The 17,425-nt window shown below is 43.7% G+C and overlaps 1 protein-coding gene across 5 annotated transcripts in view; it reads left to right on the plus strand.

The window, feature by feature from the left end:
- The window catches only part of raph1b (Ras association (RalGDS/AF-6) and pleckstrin homology domains 1b), a 36,963-nt gene that overhangs the window by 9,849 nt on the left and 9,689 nt on the right, over nucleotides 1-17,425 (plus strand). The window contains exons 3-9 of one of the 5 annotated variants that reach the window (XM_026301863.1): nucleotides 1,016-1,093; nucleotides 11,145-11,264; nucleotides 11,580-11,685; nucleotides 11,793-11,987; nucleotides 12,658-13,088; nucleotides 13,843-13,929; nucleotides 14,599-14,673. In XM_026301863.1, the coding sequence (XP_026157648.1) occupies nucleotides 11,145-11,264; nucleotides 11,580-11,685; nucleotides 11,793-11,987; nucleotides 12,658-13,088; nucleotides 13,843-13,929; nucleotides 14,599-14,673 (1,014 nt within the window). In that variant the 5' untranslated portion in view covers nucleotides 1,016-1,093. The remainder of the gene's footprint in view (nucleotides 1-1,015; nucleotides 1,094-11,144; nucleotides 11,265-11,579; nucleotides 11,686-11,792; nucleotides 11,988-12,657; nucleotides 13,089-13,842; nucleotides 13,930-14,598; nucleotides 14,674-17,425) is intronic. The other 4 variants (XM_026301864.1, XM_026301865.1, XM_026301866.1 and 1 more) reach the window with 4 other exon arrangements.

Raw genomic sequence — 17,425 nt, forward strand, 5'->3', positions numbered from 1 at the left:
AAACAGATGACGTGGATGTGCACAAAGGCACACACACACAATCTCCCACCCTGTTACAAGAAGCCTGTTTGCTGTGAAAACACACATCTCATGCACACACACACTTTGTCAGGGGAAGGGACACATGCTGTGGCTGAACAACAGTTGGTGTGTAGAAAAACGAAGGAACAGCTGAGGCCAGTGGGAATAGCTTCCTAGTAGCTGCCTCCCACCCCCCCCACTCCACTCACCCACAGCAAAAACACACCGTGCCCCAACTGTAGCTTCTCAGCCTGTTCAAAACTGACGTGCCTGAATGATATTTTACTGCCAAACTATGACTCAGCATCCAGGTTGTTGTAGTTTAAATAAAGTTAGGCTTGTATGAGTCAGCACTGAGGTGGATGATTCGCTGGAATGTTTAATGCTGGTCAGCATTATTGAGACCTGGTGGAGACTGGTGAGTCACAGTCAATACACAAGTGAGAGTTTTGACAAGGTTTAAGTTTCTACTCTGACTCATGTTGTGAAATTATTAGCCTTGGGTGGTGACATGCTTATTAAGCTGCCTCTGCGCGTGCGTGCGTGCGTGTGTGTGCGCGCGCGCGTGTGTGCGTGCAAGGCTTTGTAGTCAAATGAAGATGGTCTCTGCAGCTCAAATGTCACATTCTTAAATCTCACAGTAAAGACGAAGAGACTTTCTAATCAAGGCAGAACTGTGCTTGATTGCTTTCAGAGCTTGGAGATAAGTGTCTTTCTGGCTGTGCGTGTCATTTTGTCTGTGTTTAGTTAAGTCTCTCACACAAGCACCCTCCATAGTTAATCCTCCGAATTCTTGTGATAGTGAAATCAGTCCGCTCTCCTCCAGCTGCTGCCGCCGCCAAGTCTCTGTATTCTCCTGCACTGCACATTCAATCCGTACATTTGGTATTTCACTGACTTATGGCCTTGAATTCGGTGTAGCTGAAGCTGCATTTTGCTGCTCCGGTCACAAAAATAGAAACTAATTCACATCTGATTTGTCCTTCTGTTCCAGGGGATAAAAGCCCAGAGAGGAGTGGTGCTTTCATCTGACCTTTAACCTTAGTAGGAAGGAAAGAAAACCACTTCTGAGGTAAGAGTTCCAGTAAACCAGAGTGAGCAAAGGTGATACTTTCTGTGGGTAATAAATTCTGAGCAAAAGAGAAAAAAAAGTATTGACGTAGCTACCAGTAAGTTTTACAAAAGTCATGCTTCGTCGCACAAATACCGCAGGGATTATTTTGACACAAGTTGCTGCTGTAGAAAGCTGCCAGGGAAACTATATTTAAGATTTGCTCAAATGCGGGTTTTGTTGTGGCACCCCTGACGTGCCTGACAGGGGCATCATCTGTGCAAATTGTCAGCTTGCTATGTTTTGTTTTTGAGTAAGTGGAGTCCCGAGTTGACAGTGTGGATCCATGTGTTTGCAGTTTGTTGTAAAAAGAGGTAAATCCTCCGCGCCAAACCCTGTCAGACACCCCTGTAAATCAAGGCCAGATGAAAGAGGAGTCAGGCCTCTGAGGATCTTGTCATGGGAGAGTCTCATTTGCAGAAGGAGACAGTTCCTGACTAAAGTGGAACCATCTGAGGCTGGTGGTGGTGGAAAGAGATGCTCCATTCAGTGAGCCTTTATTCTCTCCCTGCCACAGATCTGCAGTGAATTTGCGATTCAGGCTCCACTCATATTTACGCAAGGGATGTTCACTTTCTTGTTTTTTCAGAGTAATTGCATATTGTCCTCATTTTCAGGTCTGTTATGAAAGCCCATTGTTAGAGCATCATCACGGCTGTGTGAGGCTGGTTTTATAGAAAATACACATGACAGCACACATAAACACCTAGGTTTTTTTTTTTCCCTCCCTCAGACCCAGAATGTAAAACAGTTTTATGGAAAGAAATAAATCTCAGCAAAAACTACAGGCTGACTCTTCTCTGAGCGATTGAATGTTTTTCTTGTTAAGGAAAACCATCCATCCATCCATCCATCTTCTATACCCGCTTTTCCTGGTTCAGGGTCACGGGGATCTGCTGGAGCCTATCCCAGCTCTCTCTCGGGTGGAAGGCAGGGGTACACCCTGGACAGGTCACCAGTCTGTCGCAGGGCCACATATAGACACACAAAGACAGACAACCTCACACACTCACACTCACTCCTACGGGCAATTTTAGAGTCACCAATCAACCTAACATGCATGTTTTTTGGACTGTGGGAGGAAACCGGAGTACCCGGAGTAAACCCACGCAAGCACAGGGAGTAAGGAAAACCAGCTAATTGAAATGTTGTGGAGGCTGCATGTTGCAGTCTGATTGTTGTTTGTTATTTGCAGATGCATTTGCCTGGGTGGAATGCAGGCCTGACAACATTGCTCATTGTTTTTAAGTAGTATCTTTTGTCTGTAGGTATTATCTGTAGGTTGTGTATGTAATGTATTAATCGGGCACATTTCTGGGGATTAATCTACAACTTTTACCACCCGTCCATTATCTATACCTGCTTATTCCTATTTCATGGGGATCTGCTGCAACCTCTATAACATTAAACCTAGATGCAATTTGTCCCATTTTGAAGGAACACAGTGTTTGGATGCAACTTGCATGTAAGTTTTCAGGTCTGACACGTGAATGGACACAGGCCCAGAGACCTGCAGAATTATGTTCATCTTGGGAAACAAACCCTTGATGTGTTTTAAAAAAAAAAAAAAAAAAAAAAAAAGACTCAGGGGTGAGGATGTGGAAGGAAACTGATGACGGAGCCTGAGGCCGAGAAGAGGAAGCTCACTCCTCTGGGCTTGAACTGTTTCAGGAAGTAGGGATGTGTCAGGGTCAGGGAGGTTTATAAAGGTTTTTGTGTGTGTCTCATGTGTTGTGATGCAGAGATGCACATTTGCTTTGACATCCGGCTGTCAATACTATTCAACATTTACATCACACTTGCAGGCCACGGTGAACGTGTCATTGGTCTGCGGTGTGGTTGCCGTGGCAACCATTTCCGTCATGTGCCGGGCATTATTAAAAAGACTGTCCTTGAAATTATCTCCCCTGTTGTTCCTGAAGACATACAAGTTGCAACTACGAAGACCTTTGGGAAATTAAGTGTGTGTGTGTGTGTGTGTGTGTGTGTCCCTAAATCGAGGGGATGGCAGCATTGACACAACAAGAATGCTGGAGATGGTGTGGCAGGAAAGAGGCTGCCACATTTTTTGTCTTTTTCTGGTGAGATACACACACACACACACACACACACACTTAGACATTTGTTTTGAATCTGGATAAGAAGAAGCTTTTGTGCAGTAGCCAATCAGTGGACAGCTGCAGGTGTCACGAGGACTATTATTACTATGGGCAGCGCAAGGGGTAGATGGGAAATATAGTGGGCTAACACCCCCAGCTGTGAGAAGCATGTGCACAGATGTGTGTAATGCATCCTTTGCATTTACGGCTGGCTTGTTGCAGCAGGAATGTGTTCTTCACACACAGGTTATTCATCTGTGTGTTTGTGCATGTGTTGCTTGTGCAGTATGTTGTACCTAGTGTGATTTGTTTTCCCTGACAGGTGGCAGATCTAAACTTCCTGTTCTGCTAGACCAAGCAACAGAAGGATGATGGAAATTAGTGGTACCCCAATGAGTTTATCCAGAGCAGAGTAACAGAAAATGAGAGGCATTTTTAGATAATACATTTTTTAAAATGAGCAGTCTGGAATTACTAAAGTCAGGGGCCTTCATTACCAAATACACAAACGTCAGCTACACAAACAGAAGACACCAGCCAAGGCTTTCCTTCGTGGCTTTGCAGCTCTTTTTACTTTACGTCTTAACAAAGCAAGGCCTGCTTTTAATGTCAGGCTAGTTCTCAGCAGCCAGCCTCTCTCTGCTGCTGCTGCAGTGCTGCATCATGTTCACAGCAGTGTGTGTGACCCCGCTGCAGCAGACCACCTGAGCCCGTGAATGTCTGTGTATGTGTGGATGTAACCCAGTTTTATTTGGGCAGGGACAAGGTTATTGATTTTACATTTGGACAGCTGCCCTGGAGAGACGCAGGGACGCTGACACATCCTACGTGTGTTTGCGTGTGCAAGGAAGAGAGAGCGAGCGAGGGCAGGTGGCAGTCAGGAAGAGGGACAGAGGATGGACACACACACAAATGAGACAAGAAAAGACTGAGCCACATGTGCTGCTTGATTTGTAGTCTGCATTTATAGTGAGGTCAGCAATTCCACTCAACGCCAACCACCTTTGTAAGTCACGGGAGATTATGGAACCCCAGGCAGTCATCAGATGAGTGCGCTGAGGTTATATGACCAGGTAGTTGGACACCCTGCAGGCCAGGGTATTGAAACATGGCGTCAATATGTTGAGGATCTAGGCTAACCTCATACCGTCATGGCTGCAAGTCTGATGTGCATTTGTGTTGCCATGGCAATACCTGCTGGAATAGACAGCCGAGGGTCGACTGGCGCTTGGTGAGCTGTCGAGTCCTCACACCTTCTGCCCACCAGTGTGTCCATGCATTTTCACACTTGTTCATCTCGTTCTCCTACTCGTCCCCCACCCCCGACTCCCTCTCCATCTGTCTGCCTCTGACATCCTCCTCATCTTTCTCCCCTCTCTGTCCCCCACCTCTTACTCTGCCCCTCCTTCCTAATTGGCTGGATAAGCCAGTGGCTCGCTGTGTCACGCTGCGCATGAGTGAGTTTGCATGTTTGTGGATCCATGTGTTTGAATCCTTCCTCTACTTGCAAGCTGTTAGTTGTGCATGACTAGTGACATTGGAGCTGTTGTTTTGGCCATTAGGCCCTCCCTCTTTATTCACAACCTAATAGTTCACTCCATCCATCCATTAATGTTCCTATCCATCACCCCCACCCCACACCCCCACCCCCACCTCCTGCTCTCTTGCCCATCAGTCATTTTCCTTAATGCACTCTTTCTCCTTTTATGTGATGCTGCAGGACACATGGAAACATGATGAAGCACTGAAAGGTTCTTGTTTTAGTTGCAGAAACACTGAACGTAATAAATCTTTTGCCTTTTAACTGGAGAGAATGAAGGGAAATTGGTAGAACAAAGTGCTAACGCCTCATTATGAAAATCACTTCATCGTTGCTTTAATTGACTTGCCAAAGAGCACGGAGGTGTTCGTCTTCGTACTTCCAACCCATACAGTAGGTCGCCACCTGTGAATGTGTTCAACCTTTAATCCCCCATCCTTTCAGCTACCATTTACCATTTACAGACCACACACTGGGCATTGTGTCATTTTCTACGTCAGACGTGAGAGGCCACTATAGGTCAGTTAAGCCGACCACACCTAATTGGACTTTGGACTGTAGCTCACAAACCACTCCCTTGTTCTTTTACTGGCGCTGGGAGCTACTGCTCTTAATTTCCTCTTTACACTTCTAACATGCACATGTCCATGTGACGCAGTGATGCTGGTTCCTACTCACCCTGCTCCTCTCGTGGTTTAATGTCTGAAGGGAGTTGCCCAGGAAAAATGGCAAAGGAAGAAAGGAGCAGAAATGAGCAAACAACCACAGCCTGTACTGAATACATGAGCCTGGAAATAACCATTATTGCTCACACATTAACAATGAGATTGTATCTGTTTTATTTCTCAAAGGCAGTGAAACCAAGCATTTGGGAGCTGCAATAGAGGCTTTGTTCATCCCTGACAGACGACGTCTTTTGACTGTCTGGTCGTAGACGAGCTCTAGAATGTGTACTGCCTTTAGTATGACACAGGAAGTCATTATGAAGCTATTTAAGGAGATTATGTATTGGTTTTAAACAGTTATGATCACAGTGAGCCCCATGCATATGTGTTAGAGGAGATTCATAGTCAGGGTGGAAGCACAGTTTGCACCAGATGTTTAGTTGATCCTGGAGATAAGATTTTATGTAATTGAGGTTTAAGATGTTAGAATGTAATATAAAAAAAACATAAATTTAGCTTTAATTTGTTTATTTGACTTGATGTCATTATTAGTTTCTCAAATTAGTTGCAGGTTCAACAACAACTGGGCTTAAAACTACTGGATTTTAATGAGGAAGTGAGGTGCCGTGGAAAAAGCATGAAAATATTTGTTTGCATTTACATGTCTCTGTACTGAACATCACAGGGACAGCTTTGCTATTAAAAGACATTCTGGAAAATAAATTTACCCTGTAGATTTTTCCACTCTGAGTGTGGTGTAAAGTCAAAGTCATGCACAAATACAGTTCCATCTCACTGTTTCTCCCACAGTTGAGTCAATCAGCAGCATTTAGTGGTGGGCTAGAGGGGTCCACACTGTTGACTCATTACCTTTCCCAGGCCTGCTGAATGACTGTGTATAGAGCTGTTCCTAAACATGGGTATGCTTTTACTTGGTCCTGCAGTTTGAGCTTTGTGTGCATCTGCCATCAGAGACTCTTGTTACTGTGAGCCCCATGCTCAGTTGTTTCCAGTCTCTTTCTTCTGGGATTTGGCTTTCTTTGGTGGGATGAAGTGTCGAGAATATTTTTAGAGTATAGGTGTCAGACATTCTAAGATAATTTGAGAGAAGAGGAAAATAGCTGCCTTCTTCAAAGTTTGTGTGTAATTCACCAGTTTTCGAAGTGGAAATGAGGAGAGGAAAGGTATTGGTGCCCGGTTTCATTAACCTCCATGGTCCTTGTTGCCACATTATAACTAGCACACACATGCAGTATGTCTAGGTGGAGTATGTGGTCCAAAAATAGTCTATTTAGAAGTGTTTAATGGAAACATTCGTCATCCCAGTAGTAGTATCTGGCCCCAGTAGTGTTTACAAAGCTAAGGTCATATTCCACGTCCCAGCCCTCCTATTTCCCGTGTGACTGAAATATGAAAGGATTTAACTGTAACTCAAATGTTTGGAGCCATTCAGTATTTAAATGCCAACTGGCAACAGGGCGAGTGATGCTGACCCTGTCAGTGAAAGGCTGTTCTCCTTTCTCTGCTGGGATTGGATGCTGTTTGATTTGTTCTCACAACAAGTAATTCAACTTAGTCCAACAAAATAGGATTGTAAAAATGCATAATAAGTAATATGGGAAAATACAACATACACATTTGGATGTTTCCAGGTTTCAAATTTTTGGGGCTTGTACCAAAGAAGGACTGGGCTCATGGAAAAATACTTTGGTTTTTCATATCAAAGTGGATTAATAAAACCCAGGCATCATGGAAACTGTCATTCTCTAAATAAATCGAGTCAGAGTATAATTTTAACAGACTAGTCCACTGGCCCATTATGTCGTACTGAGTAGAAAGGGGTTTACAGTACTTATCGACAGGCAGAATCTTTAAATCTGTCCTTCTAGCTAGTGTGTAAAGTAACAAACGTTTTTTGTGTCCCAAACGCAGTTTAATGTGAACCAAATGGACAACAGAACTCTCCTATCATGCAAACTGCATTAAGGCAGAGCCAGCCACAGAGACCTAACCTGACCTATGATGTCATTATGTGCTCTGCCTCGCTCTTTGTCACACCCAAATAATTGTGTGACTTTTTTCCTGCTCCTCATTTCTTTCTGAAGATGGAGGTTGATGGAACCTGAGCTGGGCTCTCTCTGTTGTACAGCTTGTATAATCTCAGTGAAGGGGCCTGATATGAATATATATCATCAATCAAGTACTGAGGACATATTTAACATAACTTACCCTCCATAACTAAACCAGAGGCTTATCTGCAGTTTGTCACATAAGGAGGAAAAACAGGCCTCAAGCAGCATTGGTCTTTCTTAACCATGTGACCTACAATGTGACAAGAGGTCAGTAAGTTCACTAAACCAGTACACTGGAGCTCCTTCTCATTAACCTGGTTTGTTTTTGGGTTGCGTGATGTAAGCCTGAGCCATTCGTGGTTAGATAGAAACTTTGAAACCTCGTCTAATTTGTACAGATATTCAGGAGTAGTTGCCTCTGAGTCTGAGGTTAGGAAAAGAAACTGTGGAAAACTATTCTCGACACTATTCCTCTCTTTGTACACCAAGTTAACATCTAGTCTTCATACCACTCTCTTTCCCAATCCCCCAGACACTGTCTCTTCTGAACAACTTAGTCTAAAGATAGACATATCCTCCTCCTCCTCAGCACTGGTTGCTGTGCTTTCTCAGATTTAGCAAGAATCTTTTCCCCAGAAAAGACTTTTCATCTTCCTTTCATTTAACTCCACACGTCCCTTCGCCAGCACTGCAGCATCACTGGGAACTGCACGTGTTTAAAACGTCTGCAGAACAGAGGGACTCTCCACTGGGAAGACCTCTGACCTTTAACCTTTCACCCTGGACCTCTGAGCCAAGCAGGAGTCACAAGAGACAGATGATTTCTGGTCATGCTCAGACAAGAAAGAGGGACCGTGTGGTATCAGAAGGGGAAAAGGCCAAGGCTGGTGTTTGGTTTGTGATGAGCCCTGTAGAGATGCACATACACACATACACAAAGCTTTCTCCTGTCCATTTGTGCGTCCTAAGTCATGCTCCATAAGCTTAAAAGCAAAGCCTCAGGTGCTAATTCACTTAAACCTGCAGCAGCATTGGCCTGTGAGGCTATAATTCCATTAGAAAGCCAGCAGTGATATTTTCAAAGTACTGCTTTGTTTCTGTATGCATGCGTTTTTTCTTGTTTGGATTTCTTATTCTTTTTACAGTTAGGAGTGTGCTCACTATTGTGATTGATCCATGCTGTTTAAAGCTGCTCAAGGTGTCCTGCTGTGTGACTCATTGCTTGCTGGTGTATTTACATAGAAACTTAGCTGAGAATATTTGCAAAGACAATACAACCTAATCTCATTTTAGCTGATTCCTCTTCCTGTTTGTTTCCAGCCAGCCATGATGTCATGCCTTACAGCAAGGGTACTGAACCATTTTCCAACTGGGGAACCCCCCAAATGTCTGTGACCAAAGGGCCCCATGTGGAGCCACATGTGAGGGCAGCCAAGTAGGCAGATGGTTGCTTAAGTTCTTTGGTGTAGTTTAAATATGGGTAAACCATTTTATGCTTTTGTCACCACTGGATGTTTGGAGTGTGGATATGAACACCCTGAATTTCTCCTCCTGCTCACTGTAAGTGGTGCAGATAATTCAAAGACGTCTGAAGTTTACTGCAAAGAAACCAGTCACAAGGGAAATCGAGAGTTCTGTACATCCTGGCCATTGCTCTCATGAGCTTCTGAGTGCACCAATGTAATTCCACATTCGGTTGTTTTTGTTTACATATCTAAACAAGATGACAAGTTAGTCATGTGTTTAAAACATGTGCCAGGGCAGGAAACTATCCATCATCAGTACTGTAATCTGCACACACATACACAGGAGACACGGAGGCTTGGTGAGATGGGAGGTTGGAGCTACTGTAGGAGTATGTTTGTACATGCAGCACATACAGTGACTCTAAGGAGCATAACATGTGCTGTCTGGAATGTGACTGCTTCTGATCAGAAACAAAGACTCCTGCGCTGCTCTGTGTGTGTGTGTGTGTGTGTGTGTGTGTGTGTGTGTGTGTGTGTGTGTGTGTGTGTGTGTGTGTGTGTGTGTGTGTGTGTGTGTGTGTGTGTGTGTGTGTGTGCGCGTGTGTGCGCGCGTGTGCGCGCGTGTGCATGTGGGGGGGGTCAACTGACCAGTTTTCAGTGCCGTTGTTATCACATTCCCGTTTGCTTTGCCAGACGCTGCCTGTTTTATTACCTGCCTTTATCACCTTCTAACGACAAAACATGACTTTTAGATTGCATCTGGAGTATTCACTGTAACTATAAAGGCTTAGATGCACAAAGACATTCATATTCACGTGCACATTTTTCTGGATCAAAAGAACAGGGGTCATCAGAGGGGTTAATCCTGGTTTGGCACACTGTGTGGATAACAGAAAGGAATGAACCCCCCACATCAGAGGGATTACCCAAGAATATTTCATTTGATTTTTACTTTTTACTGGGAGCCACTGGACTGGACCAAGACAGGTGGATAACAAGACAAGCTTTACCTTTATATTTATTTTATAGACTATCCGTTGTTTAAATTAGTACAGTTTTATATGTGGCTCTATCCATGCTAAGACAGAAGGGTGCAATAACCAAGTGAGTGTGTGTATGTGTGTTTGTGCGCTCGACACTTCCTCGTTCAGCTGACCGTGTGACTTTCTGTACCTGACCATGTTTTTCTTCCCGTTTGTATACATATCACCAGATTATATTACTCAGTGCATATTAGCACGTGTGGGTGTTTTTTCGTTCTCTAGGTCAAGTCTGAATAGTTTGACTGCCCAGCTGACCTAGAAATGATATGGAGTGGCAGAGAGGGATGTCAACATGTTTTTACATATTGTACAATGGAGGCTTTTAATCTGTTATTTTGTCTCATTGAAGTTTTCATTTAGTGGCTTGTCTCCTGTACATTGTCCTTGTATACAATCAGAAATTGTGCTGAAAGGTCAATACAGAATCTTATCTGCAAAATGGTGCAATATTTTGAAAGTTGTAGATTTTTTTAAAAATAAAACTGAGCTAATGTTTATTACGGATCCTCAGAGTGTTTATTATGGTCATTTCTAACCATCTCTCATTAAAGATGAAATTGATGAATTGGAAATTCTCACCGGTTCTGTTCCATTACCAGAAAAGCTGCCAGAATTGAGTGAACCAGTCACACAGCTGTGTTTTGCAGGTACACCTGTTTCCTCTTTGTCCACTAGAGGGTGTACTGTCCTCGACTTTGACAACACACAACTGGGCATACAGCTTCCTTCATTCACACTGGTCTATAAAGTCACTACAGCCACCAGCTAGTGTTGCTCAGAGCGGTTTGATTGGTGTTTTCTCCCAGGACACCCCATTTGTTTGGTAAAACACTCCATTTAGGTGGCACTGGGTTGTGTCCATTCCAGTGGCGAGCAGCACGCTAGACACTACAGGGTATCCCAGCGATTAGACTGCACAGGGTGCCTGCTAGGGGTCCATGAGCGTTGCCATGGTAACAGGCAGTGGGGTTGGCATGAGCTGAGCCGAAGGATGTTTTTTCTTCCTTTTGATCATTCCTGCTGTGTGGGTGTGATCTGACAGTTTTTGAATGTGTGTACATGTGTAAAAGCATCTGACAATGTCTCATTGTATTTATTTGTGTCTGTGTGTGTTTGTGTGTGTGTAGATGGAGCAGGTATCAGATGACGAGTTGGACCATGGAGCAGAGGAGGACAGCGATAAGGAAGACCAGGACCTGGACAAGATGTTTGGAGCCTGGCTGGGGGAGCTGGACAAGCTGACACAGGTTCACACACAGACACAATAAGGATGGTTGGTTACACAGATAAATACTCAAACAGGTTGAAGAGCAGAGAAAAGGGAAAGGGCTGTATCCATAGCAACCTCAACACTGCTAATCCCGTCTCCCTATGCTGTATCCTAGCAACTCCCCTCCCACCATCACTTTGTCTTGTGTATTTGAGCAGGTCTGTGTGAGTGTGTGAGAATTAGGATTCTGGCAGGTAGACACAGCTGCTTAGATGTTGTGCTTTGACTGTCGTGTCAGAATGTGTGTGTTTGCATAAATGCATCTAAGGTATTTCTTCTGTCTCTGTCTCAGAGCCTGGATGATGGCAGGCCACAGAAAGCACTGCAGAAGCCTCCTCTCAGGCAGGAGACAAATATGGCCAACTTCTCCTACCGCTTCTCAATGTATAATATAAATGGTGAGTCCTTATTCGCAGTGTCCAGTTAAATGGTAGCACTGATGAGAAATGACCAACCTGCTCCTGCTCCCTGATTCTCCTCCATCCTTTATTGTTGCTCTCTGCAGAGGCGTTGAACCAAGGAGAAACAGTGGACCTGGATGCGCTGATGGCCGACCTGTGCACCATCGAGCAGGAGCTCAGTACCATTTCTAAACCAAACTCCACGTCTCGTGGCCAGAGCAAAGGCCAACAGAGGGCCCCTGGGGGCCGCAGTGCTAGCACCAAGCACACAGGCACCAGTGGAGGAGGAAGCAGCGGAGGTAGTCCTACTAAAAACTGTTCACTTATGACAGTATTTTATGTCCTGTTTGTTTTTATTTTTACTTGATAGAATAATTTGTGGAGCGACTAAACACTGAATACGAATGGGGCCATACTCTGCTTTGCATTTGACATGATATTTGTCATAATATTTGGAGGTGCAGCACAACACAAAGGAGGAACAGAAAGGTGTTATTTCTCCTGCTGCAAAGGGAATTAAGTAAAAAAACAAAAAAAACAAAACTCATGCAGAAAATCCTCTTCAGTAAACCGAAGACAAAACAAACACAGGCTCAGCAATAAGTTAGAGGAGGAAGAGGGATAATTAGCAGCGCCCTGTTTCCGGCAGGAAAATGTACTGTAATGAAAGCTGACAATACCACTGTTAAATGTACCAAGTTGTTCCTGCGATGGTCTCATCTGTAATATTTTCATAGGAATCATTACAATGTTTTGTAACAACCTAACCTAATTTATGTCATTATATATATTAAACACATGTATTGTTTTTAAATGGAAAAGTAGCAGCTCAAATCAGCAGTGTAACATTAACAAATGGACTGTAGAAAAACCATCATATGGATTATATATTGTTTTAAAATGGAGTGGATGTACAAAATTATTTCTTCCATCATCTAAGTTGTGTTTAAAGTTTGAATTTGCTCACAGGAAGCACCAGTAGCAGTACCCGGGCATCACCGGCCAACACAGTACGAGGCGGCAGCGTCAACGCCCGCCCTGCGGCCTCCAACATCTCCCTGGATGACATCACCTCTCAGCTAGAGAAGGCTTCTCTCAGCATGGATGAAGCAGCTCGTCAAACCTCCTCCTCCTCTTCCTCGTCCTCCTCCTCTTTGTTCTCCTCCACCACACTCCGGCGGCCGTCCTCCGGGTCAACCGGTGTCGGGCAGCACCGGAGGACGGGCTCGGTGGGTACGGTCAGCGAGCAGGAGGCCCAGTCGCAGCGGTCCAGTGTAAATTCAGCATGTGCCTCAGCTTCCAGCATGGACTCCCTGGACATTGATAAAGTGGTGTCAGGAGGAGAAGTGGAGGGCCAGAGCAGCCTGAACACACAAGGGCAAAACCAGACCAGCACAGAGGTATGACACTGAAATACACATGAATATTGAAGAACACACACCAAGGATATCCAAGAGCTGGATATCGTATTATTGGCTAATGAGCGTGTGTGTGCGTGTGTGTGAGCCACAGTGTGAAAGACGTGTATATTTTCATATGTGTAGGTAAGTAAAATGAGGTTTAATAAGATTTGGGGTCAATTTAGCTTTGGTTCAGTCACTGAACACATGTAATACACAGGTTAACAACAAAGTAGATATTTGAATTTCATAGAAAATCCAAATCCTGAATACGCTGACTTGACCTCAATCCAGCTCTGATCCTGCATGTTTAACCACACAGCATGACATCTGGAAGAAACCGCATGCCTAAAGCGTATCGCCAGCCAATCCACAATAAAGCCTATATATTGTGGATTGGACAGTGTGTTTATGACGACACTGTAGTCTCTTATTACTCTCCTGAATCTGACTGACTGCAACCATTTCTGAATTCTGTGTTGAATCACTGAGCACGATGGCTTTCTAGCAAAAGTACATTCGAGATGAGTTTGACCTGCTTCAGTATTAGACGCCTATAGAAACACACTGTACGTGACTTATATAAGAGGGAGTGAGTGTTTCAGTTCAGAACAATAACCTAACCTGTGCATATTAACACAGTCTCTTGCATGTCCCCTGTCGCCTTGCGTATATGTAATCTGTGTTTGCATCCCCTCATATCCCTGTGGTCTCTATCCACACACACCTTGCCTGCACCTTCTGATTTTCCCAGCATGTCATACTGCGACGGGCCAATGGTAAGCCAGCCAGACGGCAGCTTGACTTCACCTCACGAGAGGGTGAAGTGGATCGGGTCACTGTAAGTGCATGTATCTGAGCTTGCTTGTGTGCATCCATGTCTACAGGCGTTTGCCTGTGTAAGGCTGCACAATGAGTTATTTATAGTGTATTCACATCTTTTAGTTTCCACTGTACATATATAGCCATCTTATTAAAAATATAATTTAAATACCAGTAATCTGATTAAAGCTGATTTTTTTTTTTTTTTTTTTTTTTTTTTTTTTAAATTTAAATGTAATTAAACTTTTACTTTTCTGGATTTCAAAATTGACATTTGGCTGTAGTTAGCACAGCCTTGGGTTTGTGTGTAAGACATGCACTTATATATGGTGTGTATGTATGACGTGAGAGTTTTTGTAGCTAGCCAGAATGCACAATATACTATGTATATAAAACCAGTATATATGTATATAACACCCCAGTTTACTGCAATCAGGTTTGCTTTGTCTGTATCTACAGTACTTTTCACAGTCATTGCTTCTTTACCCACAGCTGCAGCTAATGACAACCACAGCTGCCGAGCGCTCTAATCATGGACCCTTCTCTTGCTTCCACGCTTCTTTATTCCAAAAAGATCAACACACCTGCGATTAATAAGCCTCCAAGAATCATCTGGCACTGACTTCTCTGTATTTTGTCTGTTCTTCTCTTCTCTCTTCCTTTACCCCGTCTCCTCTCTTCACCCAAGCACTCCTATCTGGACCGAGAAACCTCGCTCATTCTGAAAAGCATAGCTGGAAAGCCTTCTCACCTCCTGACCAAGGTGACTGCCTCCAACACTTGCTTCTTTTTGCCTGTGTCCGTCTCTGTGTCCGTCTCTGTGTCCGTCTCTGTGTCCGTCTCTGTGTCCGTCTCTGTGTCCGTCTCTGTGTCCGTCTCTGTGTCCGTCTCTGTGTCCGTCTCTGTGTCCGTCTCTGTGTCCGTCTCTGTCCATCTCTGTCTGTGCACACTGCTCCTGTCTTCTGCTTTGCTTGCCTTTTAGTGGAAAAATCCATCTTGATAACACCTGTTAAAAAAACAGTTAACAGTTAAAAAAAGTGTTTTAAGCCAGTGAAGAGGTGACAAACAATATTACATGCAATAAATGTGGAAATGCACATGATGAAAAGTCATGAGGTAAGTTGAAAGAAATTTGACATGCCCAGAAATAAATTGTATCTATGTTCTAGATATCACAAGTAATAAAATGAAGCATTCCTACATATTCCATACATATCAGAATGGATTTTGTATCCACACACAAGTATATTTGATTGTTTGTTTTCTTAAATGCTTTCACATTTATCTTTCACTGGCATGTGGCCTTTTTCCTCTGGGTCTTTGTTTTCTTTGACTTTTTTTTTTTTACCTTTTCTCTGTGAAGCCAGCTTTGATTTGCACTCTGACCTTGAATTGATACTATTCTAATATTATATAGACAAAACAAATAATAGTTACAGCCCTATATAACTGCAAAGTAGTGAGTTTGTGTTGAATTTGAAATATATACTCTGTACTGCAGGTTAATGATGATGAACTTAGTTTGCTTTGCTATTGTTTTGCATTATATTTGCAGTATTATGCATAAATTTACACATAGATCTGTTTAATCCATTAATACAATATCAGTCACATCTGTTTTACTGTAAAGCTCCTGGCACCAGTCAGATTTCCCAGTAAAAGTGTTGGTTGCAGCCTTTGGCTCCTGTGCAGAGCTTATGCTGATCAGATGTGTACAGATTTGTGGTTTAAAGTTGGCGGCCGTTGACTGTGATTTATTCCACCATTGCTACACGATGCATAGCAAAGCACAGCAGAGGTAGATATTGGAGGCAAAAGTTCCTTAAATCCTATGGAGCTTTAAAGAATTTACCTAACATAACCCAAGAGCTTTTCCTGAATATGAGACAAACCACAAGCTATTCTGGTTTTATGAAGCATTCCGCTATGATGGGCTGGGCTTTAGGACTCTTTCGGGCTCTGTCCTTTAGAAGAACTCACAAAAATTAACCTTTTACTATTCATATGAATGTAAACTAAAAGATCTCCTTTAATAGTTATCTCCATTTATTTGAAGATAGTTAGAATGAAGCTGGTGGTCTCATGCAGTTATGTCAACACAGTTCATCTGCCCTCAAATTGCACAGCCAAAATCTTGCAGGGGGCATTATTCCATCTATTTCTCTTTGTGCTACAGTACAAAGGATTTAATTCAATGTTTGAAGACTATTGGTTGCTGGCATCTAAACTCTTGTGCATGCACGATGCATTTAAATCATTTTGAAAAGGGGGGAGGATAAAGAGCCTGTGGCGTACAGGCTGTGAGTTTGTTAGTGTTACACTTTACACCAGAGAATGGGAGCAGACCAGCCACAATAGCCTCAACTGACAAATACTCTATGTCTCCTCATTCGCAAGTGAGAAAATGAAGGCACATGGGATGTTTGGGAACAAGCGAGGATGGAGAGAATTGGAAGAAATCAAACAGAACGAATGCCAAGATTTTTTTTCTCCGGCCAGGCAGAAGAGCCTTTTAAAACTGGCTGCAGTGTGGCTCAGTGTGAAAGTGGAAGATAAAATGGCTGTGGAATAGGAATCAGACTAATGTCATATAAAAGTGTCATGTGGAGAGGGAATAATAGAGGAGGGCAAGATGTGAGGGGGTTACTCTGGCATTTCTAGGATTAAACCTACAGTTGTGTTTCTGGACTGTAGTCAGCACAGCCTCTGTGACCTCGCCTCTGCTGCTGTTCTTTTTACTCACACACACACACTTGGCTGACTTAAAGCCTGCCAGTCTGTGTTTGCCAGACTTTGTTGGCTTTATGGCTTTAATGTGTGTGCACCCTGGAGCTGGTCATGTGGAAAAGGTAGTCTGGGTCAAGGAGGAGGATTTTTTTTTCTTTTTTTTTGAGCTAAGAGGTTTGGGGAGCATTTGTTAATCCCCCTCTCTCCATCTCTTTCAACACACACGCCTGTGTGTACACACACAACTTTAAATATTCAGCACCTCAGCATCTCATTCACCCAAATTCCACTTTCTGTCCTCGTCACTGTAGTTTAGCTTCAGGGCTGGTGTCGGTCACGGTCTCCCCCTTTGTCGTGATTGGCTAAGGGGTACGGGGTCATGCAAACGGGGCTTGCTGGTTGGCTGAGCCGTCATTGTACTATTTTTGTGGGGATTATGCTTTATCGATTGGGCATGCTCCCAAACCCCTGCATCTGTTCTAGAGAGAAAAGGGAAGAGAGTGATGGAGAGAGGGGGGAGGAAGCAGGAAGAGGGGGGGGAGGGGCATCGTCCTCCCCACTGTCTCACTTAGGGTGTTAGTCAGGTTGTGCTCATCTCGGGCGCACATGTCTGCGTGTCAGTGAACCTGCTGTCACAAAGTCTCAGCTCACTTGACCGCTGTCGCCTGAGCGATGGAAGACGTGGATGCAAGACTGAACTTCACCTTCTGAGGATCATGATGGAATAAGTTTTTTTATATAACAGTTGGTGACAAGCAGAAAAAAATTGCTTTTTTCTTTTTTTTCTC

This window comes from Mastacembelus armatus, chromosome 2 (genome assembly GCF_900324485.2).
Source record: "Mastacembelus armatus chromosome 2, fMasArm1.2, whole genome shotgun sequence".
Classification (NCBI taxonomy): domain Eukaryota; kingdom Metazoa; phylum Chordata; class Actinopteri; order Synbranchiformes; family Mastacembelidae; genus Mastacembelus; species Mastacembelus armatus.